At 41.4% G+C, this 23,552-nt stretch overlaps 1 protein-coding gene across 2 annotated transcripts in view; it reads right to left on the bottom strand.

Annotated features, from left to right (window-relative positions):
- tfpi2 (tissue factor pathway inhibitor 2) overlaps positions 1–23,552 on the bottom strand; it is a 54,057-nt gene that overhangs the window by 23,687 nt on the left and 6,818 nt on the right. The window contains exons 2-4 of one of the 2 annotated variants that reach the window (XM_052016455.1): positions 9,369–9,548; positions 7,707–7,886; positions 6,250–6,429 (exon numbers count right to left, since the gene is read on the bottom strand). In XM_052016455.1, coding sequence (XP_051872415.1) covers positions 6,250–6,429; positions 7,707–7,886; positions 9,369–9,548 — 540 coding nt within the window. The remainder of the gene's footprint in view (positions 1–6,249; positions 6,430–7,706; positions 7,887–9,368; positions 9,549–23,552) is intronic. The other variant, XM_052016456.1, reaches the window with a different exon arrangement.

Below are 23,552 nucleotides of genomic sequence, written 5' to 3'. Positions count from 1 at the left end.
CCTTGGTGAACACTGAAGAGAAGTATTCATTGAGAACCTCACCCACTTCCACAGCTTCCAGGCACATCTTCCCACCTTTGTCTTTAATCGGATCTACCTTTACTCTAGCCATCCTTCTGCTCTTTACGTATGAGTAAAAAACCTTGGGATTCTCCTTAACCCTACTCGCCAAAGCCTTTTCATGTCCCCTTCTCGCTCTCCTCAGCCTCTTCTTAAGTTTCCTCCTTGCTACTCTATATTCCTCCCGAGCCCTGTCTGATCCTTGCTGCTTACACCTTATGTATGCTGCCTTCTTCTTCCTAACTAGTTTTTCCACCTCCCTTGTCACCCATGGTTCCTTCACCCTGCCATTCCTTCTCTGTCTCACCGGGACAAATTTATCCCTAACATCCTGCAAGAGATCCCTGAACATCGACCACATCTCTATAGTACATTTCCCCTCAAAAATGTCACCCCAATTTACACTCTCAAGTTCTCGCCTTATAGCCTCATAATTCGCCGTTCCCCATTTAAATATCTTCCCGACCTCTTTGCTCCTAATCCCTGTCCATGACAATTCTAAAGGTTATGGAGCAAGTGGTCGCTGTCCCCCAAATGCTCACCCACGAGAGATCTGTCACCTGACCCATTTCAATACCTAAAACTAGATCTTAATATGGCATTCCCTCTAGTTGGCCTGTCAACATACCGTGACAGGAATCCATCCTGTACACACTTAACAAACTCCGCCCCATCTAAACCCTTTGGCACTAAGCAGGTGCCAATCAATATTTGGGAAGTTGGAAGTCTCCCACTATAATAACCCTGTTATTTTCGCATCTTTCCAAAATCTGCCTCCCAATCTACTCCTCAGTGTCCCTACTGCTACCGGGGGGCCTATAGAATATTCCCAGTAGAGTAACTGCTCCTTTCTTGTTCCTAACTTCCACACATATTGACTCTAGAGAGGATCCTTCTACATTATCTACCCTTTCTGCCACTGAATAGTATCCCTGACCAGTATCGCCTCCCCTCCTCCTCTTCTCCCCCCCCATCCCTTTAAAACACTGAAAACCAGAAATATTCAATATCCATTCCTGCCCTGATGTCAGCCATGTCTCTGTGATAGCCACAATATCGTAGTCGTGTACTTATCCAAGCTCTCAGTTCATCTCCATTATTCCTGATGCGTCTTGCATTTAAGTAAATGCACTTAGCCCATCCGCCTTACTACTTTTATAGCTGTACTCTGCTTCTCCTTCCTCAAAGCCTCTCTACCTGTTAGATCTGACTTTTCCCCATCCCCTTCTTCCTCCGACCTACTCCTCCGGTTCCCATCCCCACTGCAAACTAGTTTAAACCCTCCCGAACCACCCTAGCAAACCTGGCTGCAAGGATATTGGCCCCCCTCAAGTTTGGGTGTAATCCTCTCTGTACAGGTCCCACCTTCCCCAGAAGAGATCCCAATGATCCAAAAATCTAAAACCGTCCCTCCTGCACCAACTTCTCAGCCATGCATTTATTTGCCATCTCCTCCTATTCCTACCTTCACTATCATGTGGCACTGGCAGCAATCCTGAGATTGCTGCCCTTGAGGTCTTGTTCTTCAGCCTTCTGCCTAGCTCCCTAAACTCACTTTTCAGGACCTCATCCCTCTTCCTACCTATGTCGTTGGTACCAACATGAACCACGACTTCTGACTGTTCTCCCTCCCTCTCAAGAATCCTGTGGACCTGGTCAGGATCTGTCTTCTAGGGTACTGGTACATTTACATGTACCATTTAAGTGTACATCAGGATCTTCTAGGATACTGGTATGATTGCTGCCTTTTTGAAGCAGGTAGGAGCCTCAGACCAGAGCAGTGAGAATTTAAAGAAGTCCTTGAACATGCCAGCCAGTTGGTTGGCACAGGTTTTCAGTACCCTGCCAGGTACAGACCTAACGCCTTGCGAGAGTACCCTCTTGAAGGATGTTCTGACGTTGGCCTCTGAGACAGAGATCACAGGATCGCCAGATGCTGTGGGGATTGGCACAGGCATAGTGTTACTCTCCCTTTCAAAGCGTGCATAGCTAAAGGAGGAATAAAGACTGGTCGAGGGTTTTGGTGGTTGAAAGAGGCAGCTGTGAGGGATTGGAGCCAGGGATTGGGTTGATAATCAGGGCAAGTAACCACAGGGGTCCGGGTGGTGTCTGACTCAAAGATTATGCCTGAGGGTGGTTTGATTCAAAAAAAGGAGAAGCCGAGATGTGTCATTTCTGCTGGCAAGTGGGTGAATTGCTGAACACCTGGCCTGTGGTTGGGGACTTGGACTGAGAGGGGTGTGCGATCATTGGAGGGAGTCAGAGGATTGGCAGATTAAGGACTGGGTCTAATGAGTCATGGGGTGGAACAATAGGTGGGTGGTGGTGGTGAACTCCATTGGGCAGGGATGCCAAGAATCAATGGTAAAGTGGGACTTACCTTACAGTAATCAAATTACAGCACTGTGGTCTTAAAACAGAGTTTTCCCTGGGATTGCCATATCATGGACAGCATGGTCCAAGTTCCACTACGTCATGGGAATAACATCTTCCCATGTGCAACTGATAAGGGAATCATGCCAGACATGCAAGGCTGAATTATTTAGGACGTGTCCAGTTGAATAGTCAACATGAAGCAACCACAGATGGTGATTATTACAATTAACAAAGTAAATTCTCAATAAATGCTGCAAAATGCTGCACCATTATGCAATTGGCCTTCCTGCACAATGTTTATGAATTTAGAACAGAAATGATTCAACTGTTACAGAAATCCATTTAGCCAAAGAATAAGTGTAATTATCGGGTTGTTGGCTGCTCACTAACAAGCAGGAACTCCCTCCCTTCCCCTCAAGTTTCCTTTTTCTTTAAATGAACCCACCCTGTTGGCAAAACAACACTTGAATGAAAGATGACTGATTTAAAAAAAAGCTTACTTTTAGTTTTTTGGCAATGCAATATACATTCTTTTTCTGCTTTGAAGTTATTTTCATTGCCTTTGCAACCACCATAAATAAAAGTTGTACACTTCCGAAGTTTCACACTGTAGTAATAGTGAGGGAATTTGCCTTTACAGGGTCCTTTATCATATGGCAGTGAACAGACATCTTTACTCTCTGGAAAAATACAAATTGTTTGTAACATCTATAAAACTGCATGATAACAGAGCAAACAGAAATCAGGAACAAAAAAAACAATTGAAATCCAAGCTTTTACTGACCAGTAAAAGGTATTTCTGTAGAGAATTGAATTGAGGGTTTTGGGGAACTGGTGCAAAAGAGGAATTGAGACCAGCATAGATCAGCCATGATCATATCGAATGTGAGGGTGGGGGGCAGACTTGAGGGAGCTGGTGGCCTAGTCCTGCTCGTATTTTCTTGTGTTCTTGTAAAAACCCAAAAACGTGGGGCCTGATCTTTACCAGTGTAAAATTAAGTGTGTTATTACTGCTTCAGCCCACTGAGTTCTGTGTGTGTGTGTGTGTGTGTGTGTGCGTGTGTGTGCGCGTGTGTGTGTGCGTGTGTGTGTGCGTGTGTGAGCGTGTGCGCGCGTCAGTAGACTTTGAGTAAAAGTTGCTTAGGGTCATCTCTGCAGGATGGTTTAATGGCCAATGTACCTGTGAGAAATCAAAACATATGAAAGAAAAGTTCATCTACCATCTTGGTCTTTAGATATTTGATTTCCATGTGAGTTTCAGAATACATAGATAGAATTGAAGGACTATCTAGAGATGCGTTGCTGAGCAAAACTAAACAGCCAACCCATTGTGACAGAATACCTAGAATAACTAATATAAAAATAAATTTTGATAGTAAAATATGAAGTGGAGCATGTACTAAAAAGAGCTGCCTTAAAGGATGTTTTTGTTTCATTTTAGTCACAAATACTAATGAAAACAGTTATTCAATTTGTGATATATTAAGCAAAAAGTAAAAACTTTCAATTCTGAGTCTGATAATTTAATCTGATTATGAAACAAATGATTTGGAATAACATAACATAACGAGCATCTATTAAACTACTATATAAGCACAGAGCAGAAAACTCAAGCATGTATCTATTCTGAAGAAACCTGTGGGACATCCAATCGGGATATTGCCTGTGGCCATGTTAAAGTTTAAAGGCCTTTTACTGAAATTTAGAAAGATAAACTGTTTGAAGGAAGGGAATACTCTCTTCATACTTATATTTAATAACAAAGAAAAGTTTTATATTTCAGATATGATTAGTTGCATTAAAACTACAGGCTGGTTATAAACTAGAGTGGGATCTGTTTTAGAATGTTAACTCTGACCTAAGTTCAAGATTTGATTCATTTAATCTGTTGGTTTGGAAATTGAAAAGATTGCTGAACCCAACTGTCCTCTGGGCTCCATTTCTCCAAGCTTTTCCTACTAGCCAACCCACCAAAACCTTACCATCCACAACCTGTTCAGAGCTGATTTCTGCCTATCATCACCTCTGTCTTTACGATCACATCTGACTTCCAATTCCATTATGAGGTGAGTTTCAATGGAGCTCATCTCCAGGCAGAAGTGGGTCCTTTGCTTCACCTTTCCCAAGGGAATAGCAGAGGATCATCCCTGCCCTTTATTCAATCTAACTACAAATCTGCTGCATTACTGCACTCTTCTTTAAAGTTATGTCCTTGAAATGTATTGATTAAGTTCAGTATCCCCATTGAAATGAATGGGATGACTTTAGATATGTTAGTTTTGGCTGGCATTAAATTAAGGGGCCAGAAAAAAAATGTAGTAAATACTTCAATTCAGCTCACTGACAACAAGAACTCAGACATTAGGCTGCTGTTCATCGACTACAGTTCGGCATTCAATACAATCATCCCATCCAAACTCATCATCGAGCTTTAAGACCTGGGCCTCTGTACGTCCCTTTGCAACTGGATACTCGACTTCTGCATTGGCAGACCTCAATCAGTGATGATTGGTAACAACACCTCCTTCTCACTGACCATCAGTACAGGTGCACGTCAAGGCTGCGTGCTTAGCCCCGCTCCACTCTCCATACAAACATGACTTTGTGGTTAAGCACAGCTCCAATGCCATATACAAATTTGCCATCTTCACCACTGTTGTTGGATCAATCACAGGTGGTGATGAGTCAGCTTACTGGAGTGAGATAGGACACCTGGTGGATGGTGCCAAAACAACAATCTCTTGCTCAACATCAGCAAAACTAAAGAGCTGATTGTTGACTTTGGGAAGGGGAAGGAGAGCGAACATGCGCCAGTCTACATTGAAGGATCGGTGGTGGAGAGAGTCAGGAGTTTTAAACTCCTGGGAGTTAACATGTTGGATGACCTGTCCTGAGCCCAACACGTAGATGCAATCACAAGGAAGGTGCGCCAGCATCTTTACTTTCTTAGGAGGTTACGGTGGTTCGGTTTTTCACCGAACACTATAACAAACTTCTACGGATGTACTGTTGAAAGTATCCTGACTGGTTGCATCATGGTTTGGTATGGCAATTTGAATGCTCAGGGATATAAGAAGCTACAGAGAGTAGTGGACTTTGCACAGTACATCACAGGCACATCCCTCCCCACCACTGGTAGTGTCTACAGGAGGCACTGCCTCAAGAAGGCAACATCCATCATCAAAGATCCCCACCATCAGGGCCATGCCATCTTTCCCCAGCTACCATCAGACAGGAGGTACAAAAGCCTGAAGTCCCACACCACCAAGTTCAATAACAGCTACTTCCCTTCAACCATTCAGTTCTTGAACCAAACGGCACAACCCTAATCACTACAGTTTAGCAATAGTATGACCACTTTGATCACTTTGCACTAAAATGGACTTGGTTCTTTTTTGTTCTAATTGTGTTCTTTCTTGTAAAAATTGTGTATTAATTGTGCTTAATTTATGTTTTTTATGAGTGGCGCTTATCTGATCCTATGTGCCTGTGATGCTGCTGCAAGTAAGTTTTTCACTGCACCTGTGCATACATGTACTTGTGCATAGCACAATAAACTTGACCTTGAACTTGAGATCACTAAAGGAGGTTCAGTGGTACTTCCAGCATGTTTTGAACTTCCCTATGGAATTCCTGGCTAGGCCTCAGCCTGATCCTGCCCATCAGTTGCTTTGTTCAGGCGTCAGCCATTCATTCACTTTTTAAAAATCTGGGAATCTCACATTTGTCGCATTTTCTTTTTCTCCAAATCCAACTGCTTTCTTGGCAAAGCTGCATGAAGTAATCAGGTAAAATGCTTGAACAGAAACTTACTAACAGTTCTTCCACAATGTGATATGCATTCAGACTTCGATAAAAAGTTATTTTCATTGCCCATGCAGCCACCATATATAAACTCTTCACACTTCTCAGTTTTAACATTGTAGTAAAAGCGAGGGAATAAGGCTTTACAGGGCCCTGTTTCCACTGGCTGTGAGCAGACATCACCATTGTCTAGAAAATAAACAAATTGTTACATGTAATTTCTGCATAACCACTGAAGAAATGCAAATCTGGGTGCCAAGAAACAGGAAACATTTGAAATCCAAACTGTTACTGTCAAGTAAAGGTATCAACAGCTTGTAAAATTCAAAATGTGGTGTTTACCCTTAGCCACTGTAAAATCAATGCATGATTACTGCCTCAGCCCTGTGAGAGGACAATCGGCCAGGTTCATATTCACGACAGCTTGTTCCATATACTCACCACCCTCTGCGTGAAAAAGTTGCCCCTCAGGTCCCTTTAAAATCTTTCCCCTCTCACCCTAAATCTATGCCACTAGTTTTGGACTCCTACCGCCCACCTTATCTATGCCTCTCTTAATTTTAAACATTTCTATAAGGTTGCCCATCATTCTCCTACGTTCCAAGGAATAAAGACCTAGCCTGGCCAACATCTCCCTATAACTCAGGCCATCTAGTCATGGCAACATCCTCATAAATCCTTTCTGCACTCTTTCCAGTTTAATCATGTCTTTCCTATAACAGGGTGACCAAAACTGTACAGAGTACTCCCAAGTGCAGCATCACCAGTAACTTTTATACAATTGCAACTTAATATCCCAACTCCTCGACTCAGTGCCCTGACTGATGAAGACCACCATGCTGAACACCTTTTTCACCAGCTTGTCTACCTGTGACACCGCTTTCAACGAACCATGCACTTGTACTCCTAGGTGCCTCTGTTCCATCACACTCTCTTGTGCCCTACCTTTCGTAGTATAGGTCCTACGCTGGTTTGACTTTCCCAAATGCATCACCTGACACTAATCTGTATTGAAATCCATTTGCCACCCCTTGGCCCACTTCCCTAACTGATCAAGTTCTGGCCAATATCTACAGTATTCCTCACCCCATTATGTAGTCATCAATTCATTGACATTTGCAGGCACATTCACCAGGTCAATTCCACTAACACCTGATTATTTTTCAAAAAGCGGATATCAGATATTGAAATGCCTATGTGATAACTGCAGTGATGTATCTGGTATGAATACAGTCCTTCATAATCGTCCACTTGTTGAAGAAGAATTGGGATTGGGACCAATCTTAAGAACTTAAAAATATTAAATCTTGCCTTACACCAACCAATCCATTTTTCGGATATTAATTGAAACCTTTCAACTAATCAGGGAATCTGACATTGTCACATTTTCATTTTCTCAAAACCAACTGCCTTCTTGGCAAAGCTGCATGACTTAATCAGAAAAGAATGCTTGAGTAGAAACTTACTGTTGGTTCTTCCACAATGTGCTATGCAGTCACTCTCTGATAAAAAATTATTTTCATTCCCAAAGCAGCCACCGTAAATAAACTTCTCACACTTTTGTGTTTTAACATTGTAGTAATAGCGAGGGAAAAACGCTTTGCAGGGCCCAGTATCCGCTGGCTCTGAGCAGACATCTCTCTTGTCTAGAAAAACACAAATTGTTGCATGTAATTTCTGTACAACCACATAACAACTGAGGAAATGCAAATCTGGATGCCTGGAAATAGGAAACAATTGAAATCCAAACTATTATTGTCAAGTAAAGTTATCAACAGATTGTAGAACTCAACATATGATGGCTAGCTTTAGCCAGTGTAAAATCAATGCATGATTATTGCCTCAGCACTGAGAGGACAATTGGCCAGATTCACATTCATGATCATCACCAGTTTCTCCAGACAGATGATGAGGGCAAGGAGACTTTGGGCCATTATTGCATTGGATTTGGAAGTGTTGTTGCACCCAAATATAGAAAGACCTCCTGCTTAGGGTTGAACAAACCACTGGAGGCAGCCAACATGTCTGAAAACAAACATAGCTGCAGTCAATGTTTTCAGAGACACAAGAGATTCTGCAGCTGCTGGAATCTGGAGCAATACACACAAAATGCTGGAGGAACTCAGCAGGTCACTCAGCATCTATGGAAGGAAATAAACAGTCGACATTTTGGGTCGAGACTGTTCATCAGGACTGGAGAATGTTTTCAGATATTTTGACTTCTATGTGATTCTCGCAATACTGAGTGAATGACATTAACAAAACAGCTGAGCACTGGACCATTTGACTGGCAAATATGAAACAAAGAGATAATTGTGGATCCACTGTGAACAGGTATCAGCTGTGACTCAGTGATCATTTGGTTTATGATATCAACTCTGGGACCCTGAGCATAAACATTACACTGAAGCCCTACTGCTCTTCTGAAGGACAGCTACACTGTTGGAGGAGCAGTTGTTTTGATGATCCATTGAACCTGGAACCCATCTGCCCCTTCAGACAGCTACAAAAATACCCAATGGTCCTATTGTGAAGAGAGGCAGCAGAGCTCTTACTGAAGCAACACACACAAAATGCTGGAGGATCTCAGCAGGTCAGGCAGCATCTTTGGAGGGAAATAAACAGTCAACGTGTCGGGTGGAGACCCTTCATCAGGATTGAAAAGGAAGAGGGCTGAAGCCAGAATGTCAGGGGAGGGGGAGGAGCACAGGCTGGCAGGTGATAGGTGAGTCCAGGTGAGAAGGAGAAGACAGGTGGCTGTCCAATATATACGTATGCCTGAACCCATTATGTGGTCATCAACTCATTGATATTTGCAGGCAAATTCACCAGGCCAGTTCCACTAACACCTGATTTTAAAAAAAATGGATGTCAGATATTGAAGTATGTACATGATATCTACAGTATTGTACCTAGTATGAATACAGTCCTTCATAATCATCTGCTTGTTGAAGGTGAATTGGAACTGGGCTTAAGAATTTAAAAATATTAAACCTTGACTTACACCAACCAATCCATGTTCAGGATATTCATTAAAACCTTTCAATTAATCTCACACTTGTCACTTTTTTTTCTCAAATCCAACCGCCTTCTTGGCAGAGCGGTATAATACTTGAGTAGAAACTTACTTTTGGTTCTTCCACAATGTGCTATGCAGTCATCCTTTGTTAAAAAGTTATTTTCATTCCCCATGCAGCCGCCGTAAATAAACTCTTCACACTTCTGAGTTTTATCATTGTAGTAGTAGCGAGGGTTTATGGCTTTACAGGGCCCATCATCTTTTGGTTGTGAGCAGACATTTCTCTCATCTAGAAAAACACAAATTGTTGCATGTGATTTCTGTATAACTGCATAACAACTGGGTAAATCCAAATCTGGGTGCCTAGAAACAAGAAGTAAGTGAAATCCAAACCATTACTGTCCAGTACAGGTATCAACAGATTGTAGAATTCAAAATGTGGTGGTTGACCTTAAAATCAGTGCACAATTACTGCTTCAGCACTGTGAGAGGGCAATCAGCCAAAATCATTTAAGATCGCTACCGTTTAGACAGGTATGTGCCCTTTGTGTCATTATTGGATTGAATATGACTGTGGTGTTGCACTCAGCTATGGAAAGACTGATTCACTTGACATAGGCAATGGGGAGAGGTGGGGGCAGGGGTGGGAAGTGGGGCTTGCTGTGCAATACCTGTTCTGGCAAAACTTACTTATTTGACTTTTTACTATTATCTAGCCCCACCACTTAACGTATGTTTTATCTGTTGTTATCTACAACAGGAGAGGCATATACTGTTTACTGGATTTTAATCTTAATCTCTGTGGTTGGTTGTTAGTACAATATTTATACAAGGATAAAAGCTAATAAATTATATTAATTATAATAGCAAATAAATGCAATCTTCCAAAAATATTCCAGTTAAAAAACTAATTTCTAGGGAAATCAAAATCTTGAGGATTGCTTAAGAAATTGCTGTTCTCTGTCACATGCTGTCTTTTTCCCATGATGCATGGTTATGTGCTTCACTTTTTCAAGGTGTTCTCACATTCACCAGTCTCAAACATTGAATGCGACTTAAGAGTGGCACACACCTTGGATTTCTGCTCTTCCTTGCCTTTCAAGTGGCCACTCACTTGCTTTCCTGAACAGATCTCCTGGATAGAGGATGACCACTTCCTGAAACAAATGCTCCAGGGAATCCTCAGCCTCACTAGTGCTCTACTGTGACTCCAGTTGTTCCTCATGCTCAAAAATCCTGCCATTGGGTAAATAATGGGTAATTTCTGTTTAACGTTGTATTTATTTATATACTGAGTTTCACCTCCCCACCACCTCACACCCATTCTGTTTCTGTGAATTCCCTGTTCATTAAGTTTTCATTCTTTACACTCCATAGAAACTGCTCTCTGTGTGATTATGGGAGGGCTCGAAGGATAAAACTGGAGAAATGGAGCCTGGAGGTAACCCACGACTGAATGTTACAGTTGGAGTTGTTGGGTCCTGCAATTTTCCTTCAATTTCACTAGCAACAGATTAAATGAAGCACAAAGCTTTGAATTTAAGAAGATCTCTATGACAAACGAAAGTCAGAGTTTAAGGTCCATCCTACTGGATGTGATCATTTTACTACAAAGTGGGGTAGATCTGTAGCCAAGTGATGTATGTCAAGTGAGAAGCAGGCCGAATACTGTAAACTGAGAAGACATAATAAGGATAGTGGCATTCAGGAGGCTTTTAGATATGCACATGAATTTGCAGGGAATGGAGAGATATAGATCATGTGCAGGCAGATATAATTAGTTTAACTGGGCATAATGCTCAGCACAGATATTGTGGGCTGAAGGGCCTGTTCCCGTGTTGTACTGTTCTATGTTCTATGTATGAACCCAAAGGTCTTCTATAGTTACATAAATCATAAAAAGAAAGAAAATGGTGCCAATTATGGATAAAGAAGCTGATCCATGCATAGAAGCTGAAGTCCGAATGAATACATTGCACCAGTCTTTACTAAGAAAACGATGCTATCAGTAGGAAAGTAGTTCTAATAGATAGTATGAAAACTGAGAAGAAGGTACTAGAAAGGCTGGCAATGGTTAAAATGTAAGTCACCATGTCCAGATGGGATGCATCCTAGGTTGCTAAGGGAGAGTTAAGGAAGGTTTACAGAAGTACTTGCCATAAATCCTCCAATCTTCCCTCAATAGTGCCAAAGGTCTACAAAATGGCAAATGTAAAATCCTTGTGCATGTACTTGTAATCACCGAGGCAGAGAAGGCTAGAGGTCAAGTGCTGGAAGATGGGATTAATACAGATGGGTGCTCACTGGTTGGTGTGGACATGGTGGGCTGAATGGCCTGCTTCCATGCTGTATGACTCTGTGACATTCCAGGCTACTACAGACCAATCACTGTCACTTTGAATATGGGGAGGCTCTTAGAAACAATAATCAGGGAAAATATTAATAAGTTATTGGAGAAGTTTGTGTTGATGGAGGACTACCAGTATGAATTTTGTAAAAACAGATGATATTTGACTGAAAATCTTGGAGAGGTATTGGAGAAGATTGATGAAGGGAATGCAACAGATATTATCTTAATGAATTCTAAGCTGTTTGAAAAAGTCTCACACAAAAAGCTGGTTAGCAAATTTCAGGCCCATGGAATTAAAAGGCCGCCACCAGCATTAATAGAAAATTGGCTTCAGTAAACAGTAGATGGTTTCTTTTTCTGAGTTCACTACAGAAGTGGTATTCCCCAGGGGCCAGCGATGGGAACACTGCTCTTTTGATACACTATAATGATTTAGGCATGCCTGCGCAGGGAAAAATTCAAAAATTTGTGAATGACAAATAGCTTGCAAGTGTGGTAAGCAATGTGTAGAATAGTAATTGACTGCAAGAAAACAGAGAAGCTGACTGAATCAGCAGACATGTCATTTCGTGTGGGAAGTGATATACCTTGTCAGATATTATATAGACTGATAGAGCTCTGAAGCCTGTGTAGGAACAGGGAGACCTGGATGTACAGTCATAGTTCTTTGAAAATGGAAAAACACATTGAGATAATAGTATAAAACCTGTAAGATCCTGGGATTTATAAATATCAGCATAGGATACAAAAGCAGGGGAGTTATTTCAAACTTATACAAAACAGTGGTTAGGCCCTAATATGAATATTGGGCCCAATTCTCGTCACCACACTTTAGGAACAGTACGAAGATCTCAGAGAGGGTGAGGGAAAGATTCCAGAATGATTTCAGGGAAGAGGGGTTTCAGGTATAAAATTAGAGTCATAGTCATATGGAACAGAAATGGGCCCTTTGGCCCAACTTGTTGATGCTGCCCATGATGCCTAACTATCCTAATGCCATATCCCTCTACTCCTTTCCTATCCAAGCACCTGTTCAAATGTCTTTTAAATGCTGTAATTGTATCTGCCTCTTCCACTTCCTCTGGTAACTTGTTCCATATACCCACCACCTTCTGTGTGGGAAAACTTGCCCCTCTGATCTTTAAATTTCTTCCCTCTCACCTTAAAACTATACCCTCAAATTTTAAACTCCCCCACCCTAGGAAAAAAAACTCTGACAATCTACCCTATCTAAGCCCCTCATAATTTTATAAATCTCTATAAGATCACTCCTCAGCCTCCTATGTTCCAGTGAGAATAAACCAAGCCTATCCAATTTCTCGTTATAACTACAGCTCTCCATTACAGGCAACCTCCTGGTGAATATCTTTGCACTCTTTCTAATGCCATTACATCCTTCCTATAGTGTGGCGACCAGAAATGTACATAATACTCCAAGTGCAGCCTGACTAATGTTTTGTACAGCTGCAACATGGCATCCCAACTCTGATACTGAATACCTTGGCCTATGAAGGCAAGCATGCTAAGTGCCTCCTTCACCTACCCACCTGTGTCATCATTTTCATGGAGCTGTGAATTTGCACACTAAGGTGCCTCAGTAATTCAGCACTCCTGAGGTCTGTGCCATTTACTGTATATGTTCTGTTAGTATTTGATGTCCCAAAGGGCATTACCTCAAACTTGTCTGGATTAAATTCCATCTGCCACCACTTTGCCCAACTTTCCAACTAATCTATGTCTCTCTGTATCCTTTCACAGTCTTCTTCACTCTCTACGACTCCACATATTTTGTTTCACCAGTAAACTCACTAATCAGTCCACCTATGAACTCATCCAAGTAATTTAGCTATATGACAAACAACAATGGTCTCAGCACCAATCCCTGAGGCACACCACTGGGTACAGACTTTCAGTCAGAAAAACATCCTTCGACCACTACACTTTTCCTCATATTACCAAGCCAAATTTGGATCCAGTTTGTCAACACACCTCAAATTCCATGTGCCCTAAACTTATGGACCTTTTTACCAGCGGGACTTTGTCAAAAACCTTGCTAAGTCCATGTAAACCATATCTACCACATTGCCTTCATCAATTTTCTTAGTTACCTCCTCAAAAAACTCAAATCAGATTTGTGAGACATGATCTCCACTGCACAAAACCATGTTGACTCCTTTTAATCAGTCTCTGCCTTTCCAAGTGTACATAAATCCTGTCCCTTTTCTTTCCAGTAATTTCCCAACTATTGATGTAAGGGTCATCAGCCTGTAGTTTCCAGGCTTATCCCTACTGCCCCTTTTGAATAACGGAATAACATCAGATGTTCTCCAGTCTTCTGGTACTTCAACCGTGTCGAGCAAGATGCAAAAATCTCTGTTAGAGCCCCAGCAATCTCCTCCCTTGCTTCTAATAGCATCCTGGGATAGGTCCTATCAGGCCCTGGGAATTTATCTGCCTTGATGTGTGCCAGTATTTCTAACATTTCTTCTTTCTGACACAGACATGTTACAGAATATAAGATAAGATATTTATTTATTAGTCACATGTACATTGAAATACACAGTGAAATGCATCTTTTTGTGTTACTGAGAATGTGCTGGGGGCAGGCTGCAAGTGTTTCCACTCTTCCGGTGCCAACATAGCATGCCTGCGGCTCCTAACCTGTATGTCTTTGGAATGTGGGTGGAAACTGGAGCACCCAGAGGAAATCCACACAGACACAGGAAGAATGTATAAACTCCTTTCAAACAATGATGGGAATGGAAGCCAAGTCACTGGTGCTGTAATAACATTACGCTAACCACTACACTACTATGTCATATTCCCCTCACCTAACTCTCCATCCACCACATTCTTCTCCCTGGTGAATACCTATGATAACTATTCATTTAGAATCCCACTCATATCCTTTGACACCAAAAATAGATTTCCATCTTGGTCCCCAAAGGGACCTACTCTTTCCCTACCTACCCTCTAGCATCTAATATACCTATAAAAGGTTTTGGGATTCTGTTGGCTTTTGTAATAACGTGCACAACCTACTTAATAGTCCTTTGTGAACTATGCATTAGGAGGCCTAGATGTCTCTGCAAATCCGTGTTCCGCAGTCTCTCACCATTGAATTGATTTGTTTTTTTCTTGTCAAGATAGACAATTTCACATTTTCCCACATTATACTCTGGATGTCAAATCTTTGTTCTCTCACTTATCCAGTACATGTTCCTTTCTCATCTCCTTACGTCCTCGTCACAATTCATGTTCTGACTTTTCTTTGTTCATCAGTAAATTTAGCAACCATATCTTTTGTTCCTTTACATAAAATATCAAACAGTACAGCACAGGAACAGGCCCTTCGGCCCACCATATCTGTGTCGACTGTAATGCCATATTAAACTAATCCCATCTTCCTGCACTTGGTCTACATCCCTCCATTTCCTGCATGTTCATCTAAACCCTCCTAAACATCACTATCGTATCTGCTTCCACCATCCTCCCGGCAACGTATTCCAGGCACCTACTTGCCTTGCGCACCTCCTTTAAACTTGCCCCCTCTCACCTTTAAAGCCATTCCCTCTTGCATTTGACATTTCCATCCTGGGAAAAAGAGTTGGACTATCTATCCAATCTATGCTTCTCATAATCTTATAAGCTTCTATCAGGTCTCCCCTCAGTCTCCTGTGGTCCAGAGAAAACAATCCAAGTTTGTCCAACTGTCCTTAAAGCTTTATCCATTTTATTTTTACAAATTGTAGAAGGTTTAGTCCGCACACTAATCCTTGTGGCACACCACTTGTTACCTCATGAACCCGAGAAAGACCTATTTATGTCTATTCTGTTTCCTGTTAGCCTTCTGGTCAAGCAAGTCTCACTTCCTACACCATGAGCTTTAATTTTCACACAATTTTGATGCAGCACCTTATCAATACCTGCACCAGTTCACCTTTATCTACAGCGCATGTTACTTCTTCAAGAGACTTCAATGAATTGGTCAAACATCATTTTCCCTTCGAAAAACCTTGTTGTCTAGGCTGGATTTGTCTAAGTGCCCTTCTGTAATATATCTCTAACAACAGTTACTAACATCTTCCTCATGACAGATATTCAGCTAATGCCCTGTAGTTCCCTATAAAATCTTCCCTCAACCTTCTTTGCTCCAAGGGGACCGACCTTAGCTTATTCAGTCTAACTTTATCATCTCTGGAACCATTCTGATAAATCTCCTCTGTACCCTCTCAAGCATCTGCACATCCTTCCTAAAGTGTGGTCACCAGAACTGATTACAACATTAACATTGTGCTCTAATTTGAGCTTTATAAAGGCTTATACTTCTCTGCTTTTGTGTTCAATACCTCTATTTAAGAAACCAAAGACCCCACATGTTTTACTAACCATCTCTTAATATGCCCTGTCAACTTTAAAATCTACACACTGATACTGTAGGTCCCTCTGATCTTGCACAATCTTTAAAACAGGGCCATTGAATATGTCTTGCTCTTCCCAGCCCAAAATGCATCACCTTGTAATAACTCTAGTCTACCATTCTCCAGTCCAAAACCCGTCACTCTTCTCTATCCTTAAGCCATTTTTTTTATCCAAGTTGATGCGCTCCCTACTATTCAATGCATCTTAACAGTTTAATTGGTTTAATTGGGTTAGTCAGTTCATCATGTGGTATTTCTTCAAGTGCTTTCCTGAACTCCATATAGACAAAACCGTTGCATTCCCTTCATCAAGCTTTTCTGTTATTTCATTGAAAATTCAGTTAGGTTAATCAAACATTATCTGCTTCTTAGAAGCATACTACCTTTCCTTAATTAAACCTAACCCCTTCAAAGGACTGTTTTGTTTTCCTAATTATTGTTTCTAGAACCTTATCATCCCAGTGATGTAAAATCAATCAGCCTGTAGTTACTAGGGATGTCTTTACATTCTTTCTTGAAGAAGAAGGTCACAATTTCCAGTGTCTAATCCTTTGGCACAAGCCCAAACCCTCTCCATATCTGGAGAAGATTGGAAGATTATAGAAAACTCTTACACAACTTTCACACACCATCCATTCCCTTAGCTTGGGATGCAAGCCATCTCCACCAGGCAACCCATCCACTCTGAGCATAGCCAGCCTTTCCAGTAAAATGTGCCTGTCAGTTTTAACCCCATTTATTACCATTTTCATCTCCACTTCTGCCAATATTTTGTCAATATCCTCTTCCTTAGTAAATCTCAGTGTAATGTATTCATTAATTATTTTAGCCTTGCCACACACCTTTAAGCACTTACCACCTAAAATATTCGACTCTGCTTCTTATTAACTGTTTTACTATTCATATGCCAGTAAAAGATCTTTGAGATCCCTTTTTATTAAGTGCCTTTCTATTTTGCCAGTCTTATCCTCTTTACTTATCCTCTCGACTTAATGTACTTAACTTGGCTCCCATGAAGAATTCTCATGACATGCTTCATACATCCTCTGTTTTGTTCTCATCAAATTCTCTACCTCCATTATCCACTGGGAAGTCCTCACTTTGGCTCCTCTGCCTTTCTCTCTCATGACAATTTACCTAGACTGGATCTGAGATAATCCTTTTTCTGTTAGTTAGTTCTGGTCAATCTTTTTCACTCAGAGGGCAGTACAGGTATGGAACTCACTGTTTGACTAGATTCCCCTCTCGTCCACTGAAATTGCCCCTCCTCCAGACTAAGAGTTCTACTTTAAGTTTATCTTGTGTGTGCCCATTACTAAGCAACTCCCTATGAAACAAGATTCACTCCTACCAAGGGTTCTCTTGGTCCACTTGGTCCATTTGGTCGCTTGGACACTTGGTCCACTAGGCCCAATTAATTCTCCAGCACCATTCCCAGCAATGTCTCTTTCCTAGCTGGACCGATTTGATATTTGTGTAATTTAAGTCCCCGACATCATCACTCAATAGATCCTGTGCAACTCTGTCATTTTCCTGCAGAGAGGTTTCTCTATTTCTCTTGCTCATTATCTGGAGTCTCTAGCATGATCACAGAATCACAAAATCATAGAATTGTCAAAAACTTATGACATAGAAGAAGGCTATTTGGCTCACTATATCTGTGCTGGTCAAAGAATAAGGCTCTCCAGCCTAATCCTACCTTCCACCATGAGGGACATAACTCTGCAGGCCACAGCTCTTCAAGTACACATCCAAATGCCGTTTATGTGTGATGAGGATTTCTGCCTCTGCCACCCTATCAGGCAGTGAGTTTCAGATCACTACCACTCTCTGAATGAAAAGAAATCCTCACATTCCGTCTATGATTATTTTAAATCTATGGTCCCTGGTGTTCCAGCTCTTTGCTAAAGGAAATAAGTCATTCCTATCTACTCATTCTGGGCCCCTCATAATTTTATCCACCTCAATTAAGTCTTCCTCAGCCTCCTCTATTCAAAAAAGACAACACTAGCTTATCCAATCTTTCCTCATTGCTACAATTTTCCATTCCAGCCACAGCGGCACAAATTTCATTTGCATCCTCTACATTGTGATTACAAAACTCCTGTAACATGGTGACAAAAACTGTACACAGTACTCAACCTGTGGTCTAATTAGTGTTGCATGCAGTCCTAGAATATTCTCCTTGCCCCTGTATACTATGCCACAGCTAATAAAGAAAGGCATCCTGAATGTGTTTTTTTAATCAACCATATCAACATGTCCTGCTAACTTTAAGGATCTGTGTGCATCTACTCCAAGTTCTCCTGTTCCTCCACACAATTCAATATCCTCCCATTTATTGTATATGCCACTATCTTGTTGCACCTCCCTAAATTCATTATCTTATCCTACTCTTATTCAATTACATCTGCCATATTTCCATTGAAATCTGCCCAGATCATCTATTATGTGTTTAGATCTGAATTCTAACCACCAGATTCTATCCTTGCTGCAAGAAGGACTATGTTTCTTTCCATTGCTATAATTGTTCCTCCACCTCAACTCACTTCTTTCCTCCCTGTCTCTGAGATCAGAGAGGACAATTTTAGGAAAAAGCAGCATTGGGGTGTGAGAATTGGTTTAAAACTTCAGAGAATTTGGAAGATCTGGAATTCACTGGTTGTTAGGGTGGTGGGCACGCAATTAATCAACATCTTCAAAAGGGGGTTGGATAGGCACTTAAGATTTGCTCATTTCAGAGTAAATGCGGAAATGGAACTGAGAGAATTGTTCTACCAGGGTGGCATTAGACTTGATGGGCTGAAGCAATCCTTTTGTTACTGCAACAATTTTATGTTTCATGTACTAACAAAACCCACCCATGGCTCATTCAGTGTGATTCCTGCTTATCATCATCTCTGTGTCTGCTGATCAACAGTCATCTCACTGCACAACAGGTTCATTTCACTTCTCATTCCCCAGGAAGAAGTGGCTCCCTGGCCTCATCTTACCCAGGGAGAAATGGCTAAAAACACTCCTGCCACCTGCAAGTACAGTCGCTTTTACAGTTAACAATTCGATTCTTTTTTAAATCTAAGCTTAAAACAGCTTGAACACTGAGAATACTGGACCGTTTCAGTGGCAAACATGAAACAATGGATCCAGTTTGAACAGGTATTAACTGTGGCTCAGTGATCACTTGTTTGTGATATCAACTCTGAGGATCAAAGCACAAAATTTAGACAGAAACCCAACTGCTGTTCTGAAGGTCAGCTTATCCAGCCCATCAGTTGCTTTGTTCAGACGTCAGCCCATTCATTCACTTTTTAAAAATCTGGAATTTCACATTTGTCACATTTTCTTTTTCTCCAAATCCAACTGCTTCCTTGGCAAAAGTTGCATGAAGTAATTAGGGTAAAATGCTTGAACAGAAACTTACTAACAGTTCTTCCACATTGTGATATGCATTCACACTTCGATAAAAAGTTATTTTCATTGCCCATGCAGCCACCATATATAAACTCTTCTCAGTTTTAACAGTGTAGAAATAGCAAGGGAATAAGGCTTTACAGGGCCCTGTTTCCACTGGCTGTGAGCAGATATCAACCATTGTCTAGAAAATACACAAATTGTTGCATGTAATTTCTGTACAACCACATAACTACTGAGGAAATGCAAATCTGGATGCCTTGAAATAGGAAAATGCTGGAGGAACTCAGCAGGTCACTCAGCATCTATGGAAGGAAATAAACAGTCGACATTTCGGATCTAGACCGTTCATCAGGACTGGAGAATGTTTTCAGATATTTTGACTTCTATGTGATTCTCACATTACTGAGTGAATACATTAACAAAACAGCTGAGCACTGGACCATTTGACTGGCAAATATGAAACAAGGAACATAATTGTGGATCCACTGTGAACAGGTATCAGCTGTGACTCAGTGATCATTTGGTTTATGATATCAACTCTGGGACTCTGAGCATAAACATTACACTGAAGCCCTACTGCTCTTCTGAGGACAGCTACACTGTTGGAGGAGCAGTTGTTTTGATGATCCATTGTAACCTGGAACCCATCTACCCCTTCAGACAGCTACAAAAAGACCCAATGGCCCTATTGTGAAGAGAGGCAGCAGAGCTCTTACTGAAGCAACACACACAAAATACTGGAGGATCTCAGCAGGTCAGGCAGCATCTATGAGGGAAATAAACAGTCGACATGTCAGGCCGAGACCCTTCATCAGGATTGGAAAGGAAGAGGGCTGAAGCCAGAATAAGGAGGTCGGGGAGTGGGAGGGGGAGGCGAAGGATCACAGGTTGCAGGTGATAGGTGAGTCCAGGGTGAGAGGGGCAAGGTAGGTGGCTGTCCAATATATACGTATACCTGAACCCATTATGTGGTCATCAACTCATTGATATTTGCAGGCAAATTCACCAGGCTAGTTCCTCTAACACCTGATTTAAAACAAAATGGATGTCAGATGTTGAAGTATTTACATGATATCTACAGTATTGTACCTGGTATGAATGCAGTCCTTCATAATCATCTGCTTGTTGAAGGTGAATTGGAATTGGGGCTTAAGAATTTAAAATATTAAAACTTGACTTATACTGTTCAGGATATTCATTAAAACCTTTCAATTAATCTCAGATTTGTCACTTTTTCTTTTTCTCAAATCCAACTGCCTTTTTGGCAGAGCGGTAATAATACTTGAGTAGAAACTTACTTTGGTTCTTCCACAATGTGCTATGCAGTCATCCTTTGTTAAAAAGTTATTTTCATTCCCCATGCAGCCACCGTAAATAAACTCTTCACACTTATGGGTTTTATCATTGTAGTAATAGCGAGGGTTTATGGCTTTACAGGGCCATCATCTTTTGGTTGTGAGCAGACATCTCTCTCGTCTAGAAAAAAAAAACAAATTGTTGCATGTGATTTCTGTATAACTGCATAACAACTGGGTAAATGCAAATCTGGGTGCCTAGAAACAAGAAGTAAGTGAAATCCAAACCATTACTGTCCAGTACTGGTATCAACAGATTGTAGAATTCAAAATGTGATGGTTGACCTTAAAATCAGTGCACAATTACTGCTTCAGCACTGTGACAAGGCAATCAGCCAGAATCATTTAAGATCGCTACCATTTAGACAGGTATGTGCCCTTTGTGTCATTATTGGATTGAATATGACTATGATGTTGCACTCAGCTATGGAAAGACTGATTCACTTGACATAGGCAGTGGGGAGAGGTGGGGGCAGGGGTGGGAAGTGGGGCTTGCTGTGCAATACCTGTTCTGGCAAAACATATTTATTTGACTTTTTAATAGTATCTAGCCCCACTCCTTAACATGTATTTTATCTGTTGTTATCTACAAAAGGAGTATATGCTATATACTGGATTTTAATCTTAATTTCTGTGGTTGTTTGTTAGTACAATATTTATAGAAGGTTAAAAAGCTAATAAATGATATTAATTATAATAGCAAATAAGTGCAATCTTCCAAAAATATTCCAGTTAAAATACTTAATTTCTAGTGAAACCCAAATCTGGAGGATTACTTAAGAAATTGCTGTTCTCTGTCACATGCTGTCTTTTTCCCATAATGCACGGTTATGTACTGCACTTTTTCAAGGTGTTCTCACTTTCACCAGTCTCAAACATTGAATGCGACTTAAGAGTGGCACACACCTTGGATTTCTGCTCTTCCCTGCCTTTCAAGTGGCCACTCACTTGCTTTCCTGAACCGATCTCCTGGATAGAGGATGACCACTTCCTGAAACAAATGCTCCAGGGAATCCTCAGCCTCACTAGTGCTCTACTGTGACTCCAGTTGTTCCTCATGCTCAAAAATCCTGCCAGTGGGTAAATAATGGGTAATTTTTGTTTAATTTAACCTTGTATTTTATTTAAATAATTAGTTGCACCTCCCCACCGGATCACACCCATTCTGCTTCTGTTAATTCCCTGTTCATTAAGTTTTCGTTCTTTTACATTCCATAGAAACTGCTCTCTGTGTGATTCTGGGAGGGCTTGGAGGATAAAACTGGAGAAATGGAGCCTGGAGGTAACCCACAACTGAATGTTACAGTTGGAGTTGTTGGGTCCTGCAATTTTCCTCCAATTTCACTACCAACAGATTAAATGAAATGCAACATTTGGGGAAAAAGCTGCATTGGGATGTAAGATCGTGAATATAGAACAGTACAGCATAGGAACAGGATCTTCAGCCCATGATGTCTGTGCCAGTATAATGTGGAGGGCCGTGGCTGTCACATGACAGCACTGCCCATTACCTGGTCGAGAGATACACCACTGTCAATCGAGGTCTGGCTCCACCCCACCCATCAGTGCACACCTGACCATTGGCCTCTTTAAGCACCTTTGTACTTGGCCTCGGGTCATTGGCCTTTTGTGATTGATTAGCCCCTGCTGGAACCGGGCCATTAGCCTTTTTGAACTTCCTGGGCTGGAACACCCAGCCCTCCGGCACTATAAAGAGTGCCACATGTGCCTGTTTCACTCTCTTTGATTGCTCCCAAGAATCAAGAAACAACATTGGAGAGACCACTGGTAAGGTGTGCACTTCAACAGTGTTAGGAGCATTCTAAGTTAGTATTTCTGGTAGCGTAGAGCCATGCCTGGACTGAGTCAAGGGGTGGCGGGTATCGTATTGCTTTTCCTTGATTGTTTTTACCCAATTCGTTGTGTGCGCGTGTGTATTTTACCCTTGTTGCAATTTTTCCCCACGCTCGCTATCACCGGTGCGTGCGTGTGTGTGTGTGTGTGTGTGTGTGTGTGGGTCCCCGTTACCTTTTCCCCGCGTTTGTCTTTGTAAGTAAATCATTTAACTCTAAGACTGTGTTCAGAGTCCTTGTCCTTTGAGACCTCGAATCTGTTTCACAACAGCCAGCCATGCCAATTTTAACTAATTCCACCTGCCTGCACATGGTCTCTTAAACGTTATCATAGTATCTACTTCCACCACTTGCCTTGCCTGCACATTCTCAGCAGCTGCCACTGTTTGTGTAAAAATCTTGCCTCGTAAATCTCCTTTGAACTTTCCTCCTTTCACCTTTAGAGTTGTGCCCTTTAGTATTTGACATTTCCGCCCTGGGAAAAAGACACTGACTACCTACCCTATCTATGTCTCTCATAATTTTATATACTTCCATCAGGTCACTCCCTCAGCCCCCGACCCGCCAAATAATTTGTTTAAAAATTCGGGAACAGTTAAGATCTGGAATTCACTGGCTGTTAGAGTGGTTGGCACACAATTAATCAGCATCTTCAAAAGGGAATTGGATAGGCATGTGAGATTGGAACTGAAAGGGCTGGCAGCAGACACAATGGGCTAAATGGCCTCCTTTCATATCACCGCAATTTTATGATTCAATGATTTTATGTTCCACTCCATATACAAAACAAAACCCACCCATGGCTGGTTCAGTGTTGATTGCTGCTTATCATCATTTCTGCTTCTGCTGATCACCTCAGTCTCTCCACTCCACCATACAACAGGTTGATTTAACAATCCC

This window comes from Pristis pectinata, chromosome 5 (genome assembly GCF_009764475.1).
Source record: "Pristis pectinata isolate sPriPec2 chromosome 5, sPriPec2.1.pri, whole genome shotgun sequence".
NCBI lineage: Eukaryota > Metazoa > Chordata > Chondrichthyes > Rhinopristiformes > Pristidae > Pristis > Pristis pectinata.
The sequence above is the reverse complement of the archived record's forward strand: the minus strand, read 5'-3'. Positions and strand labels throughout refer to the sequence as shown.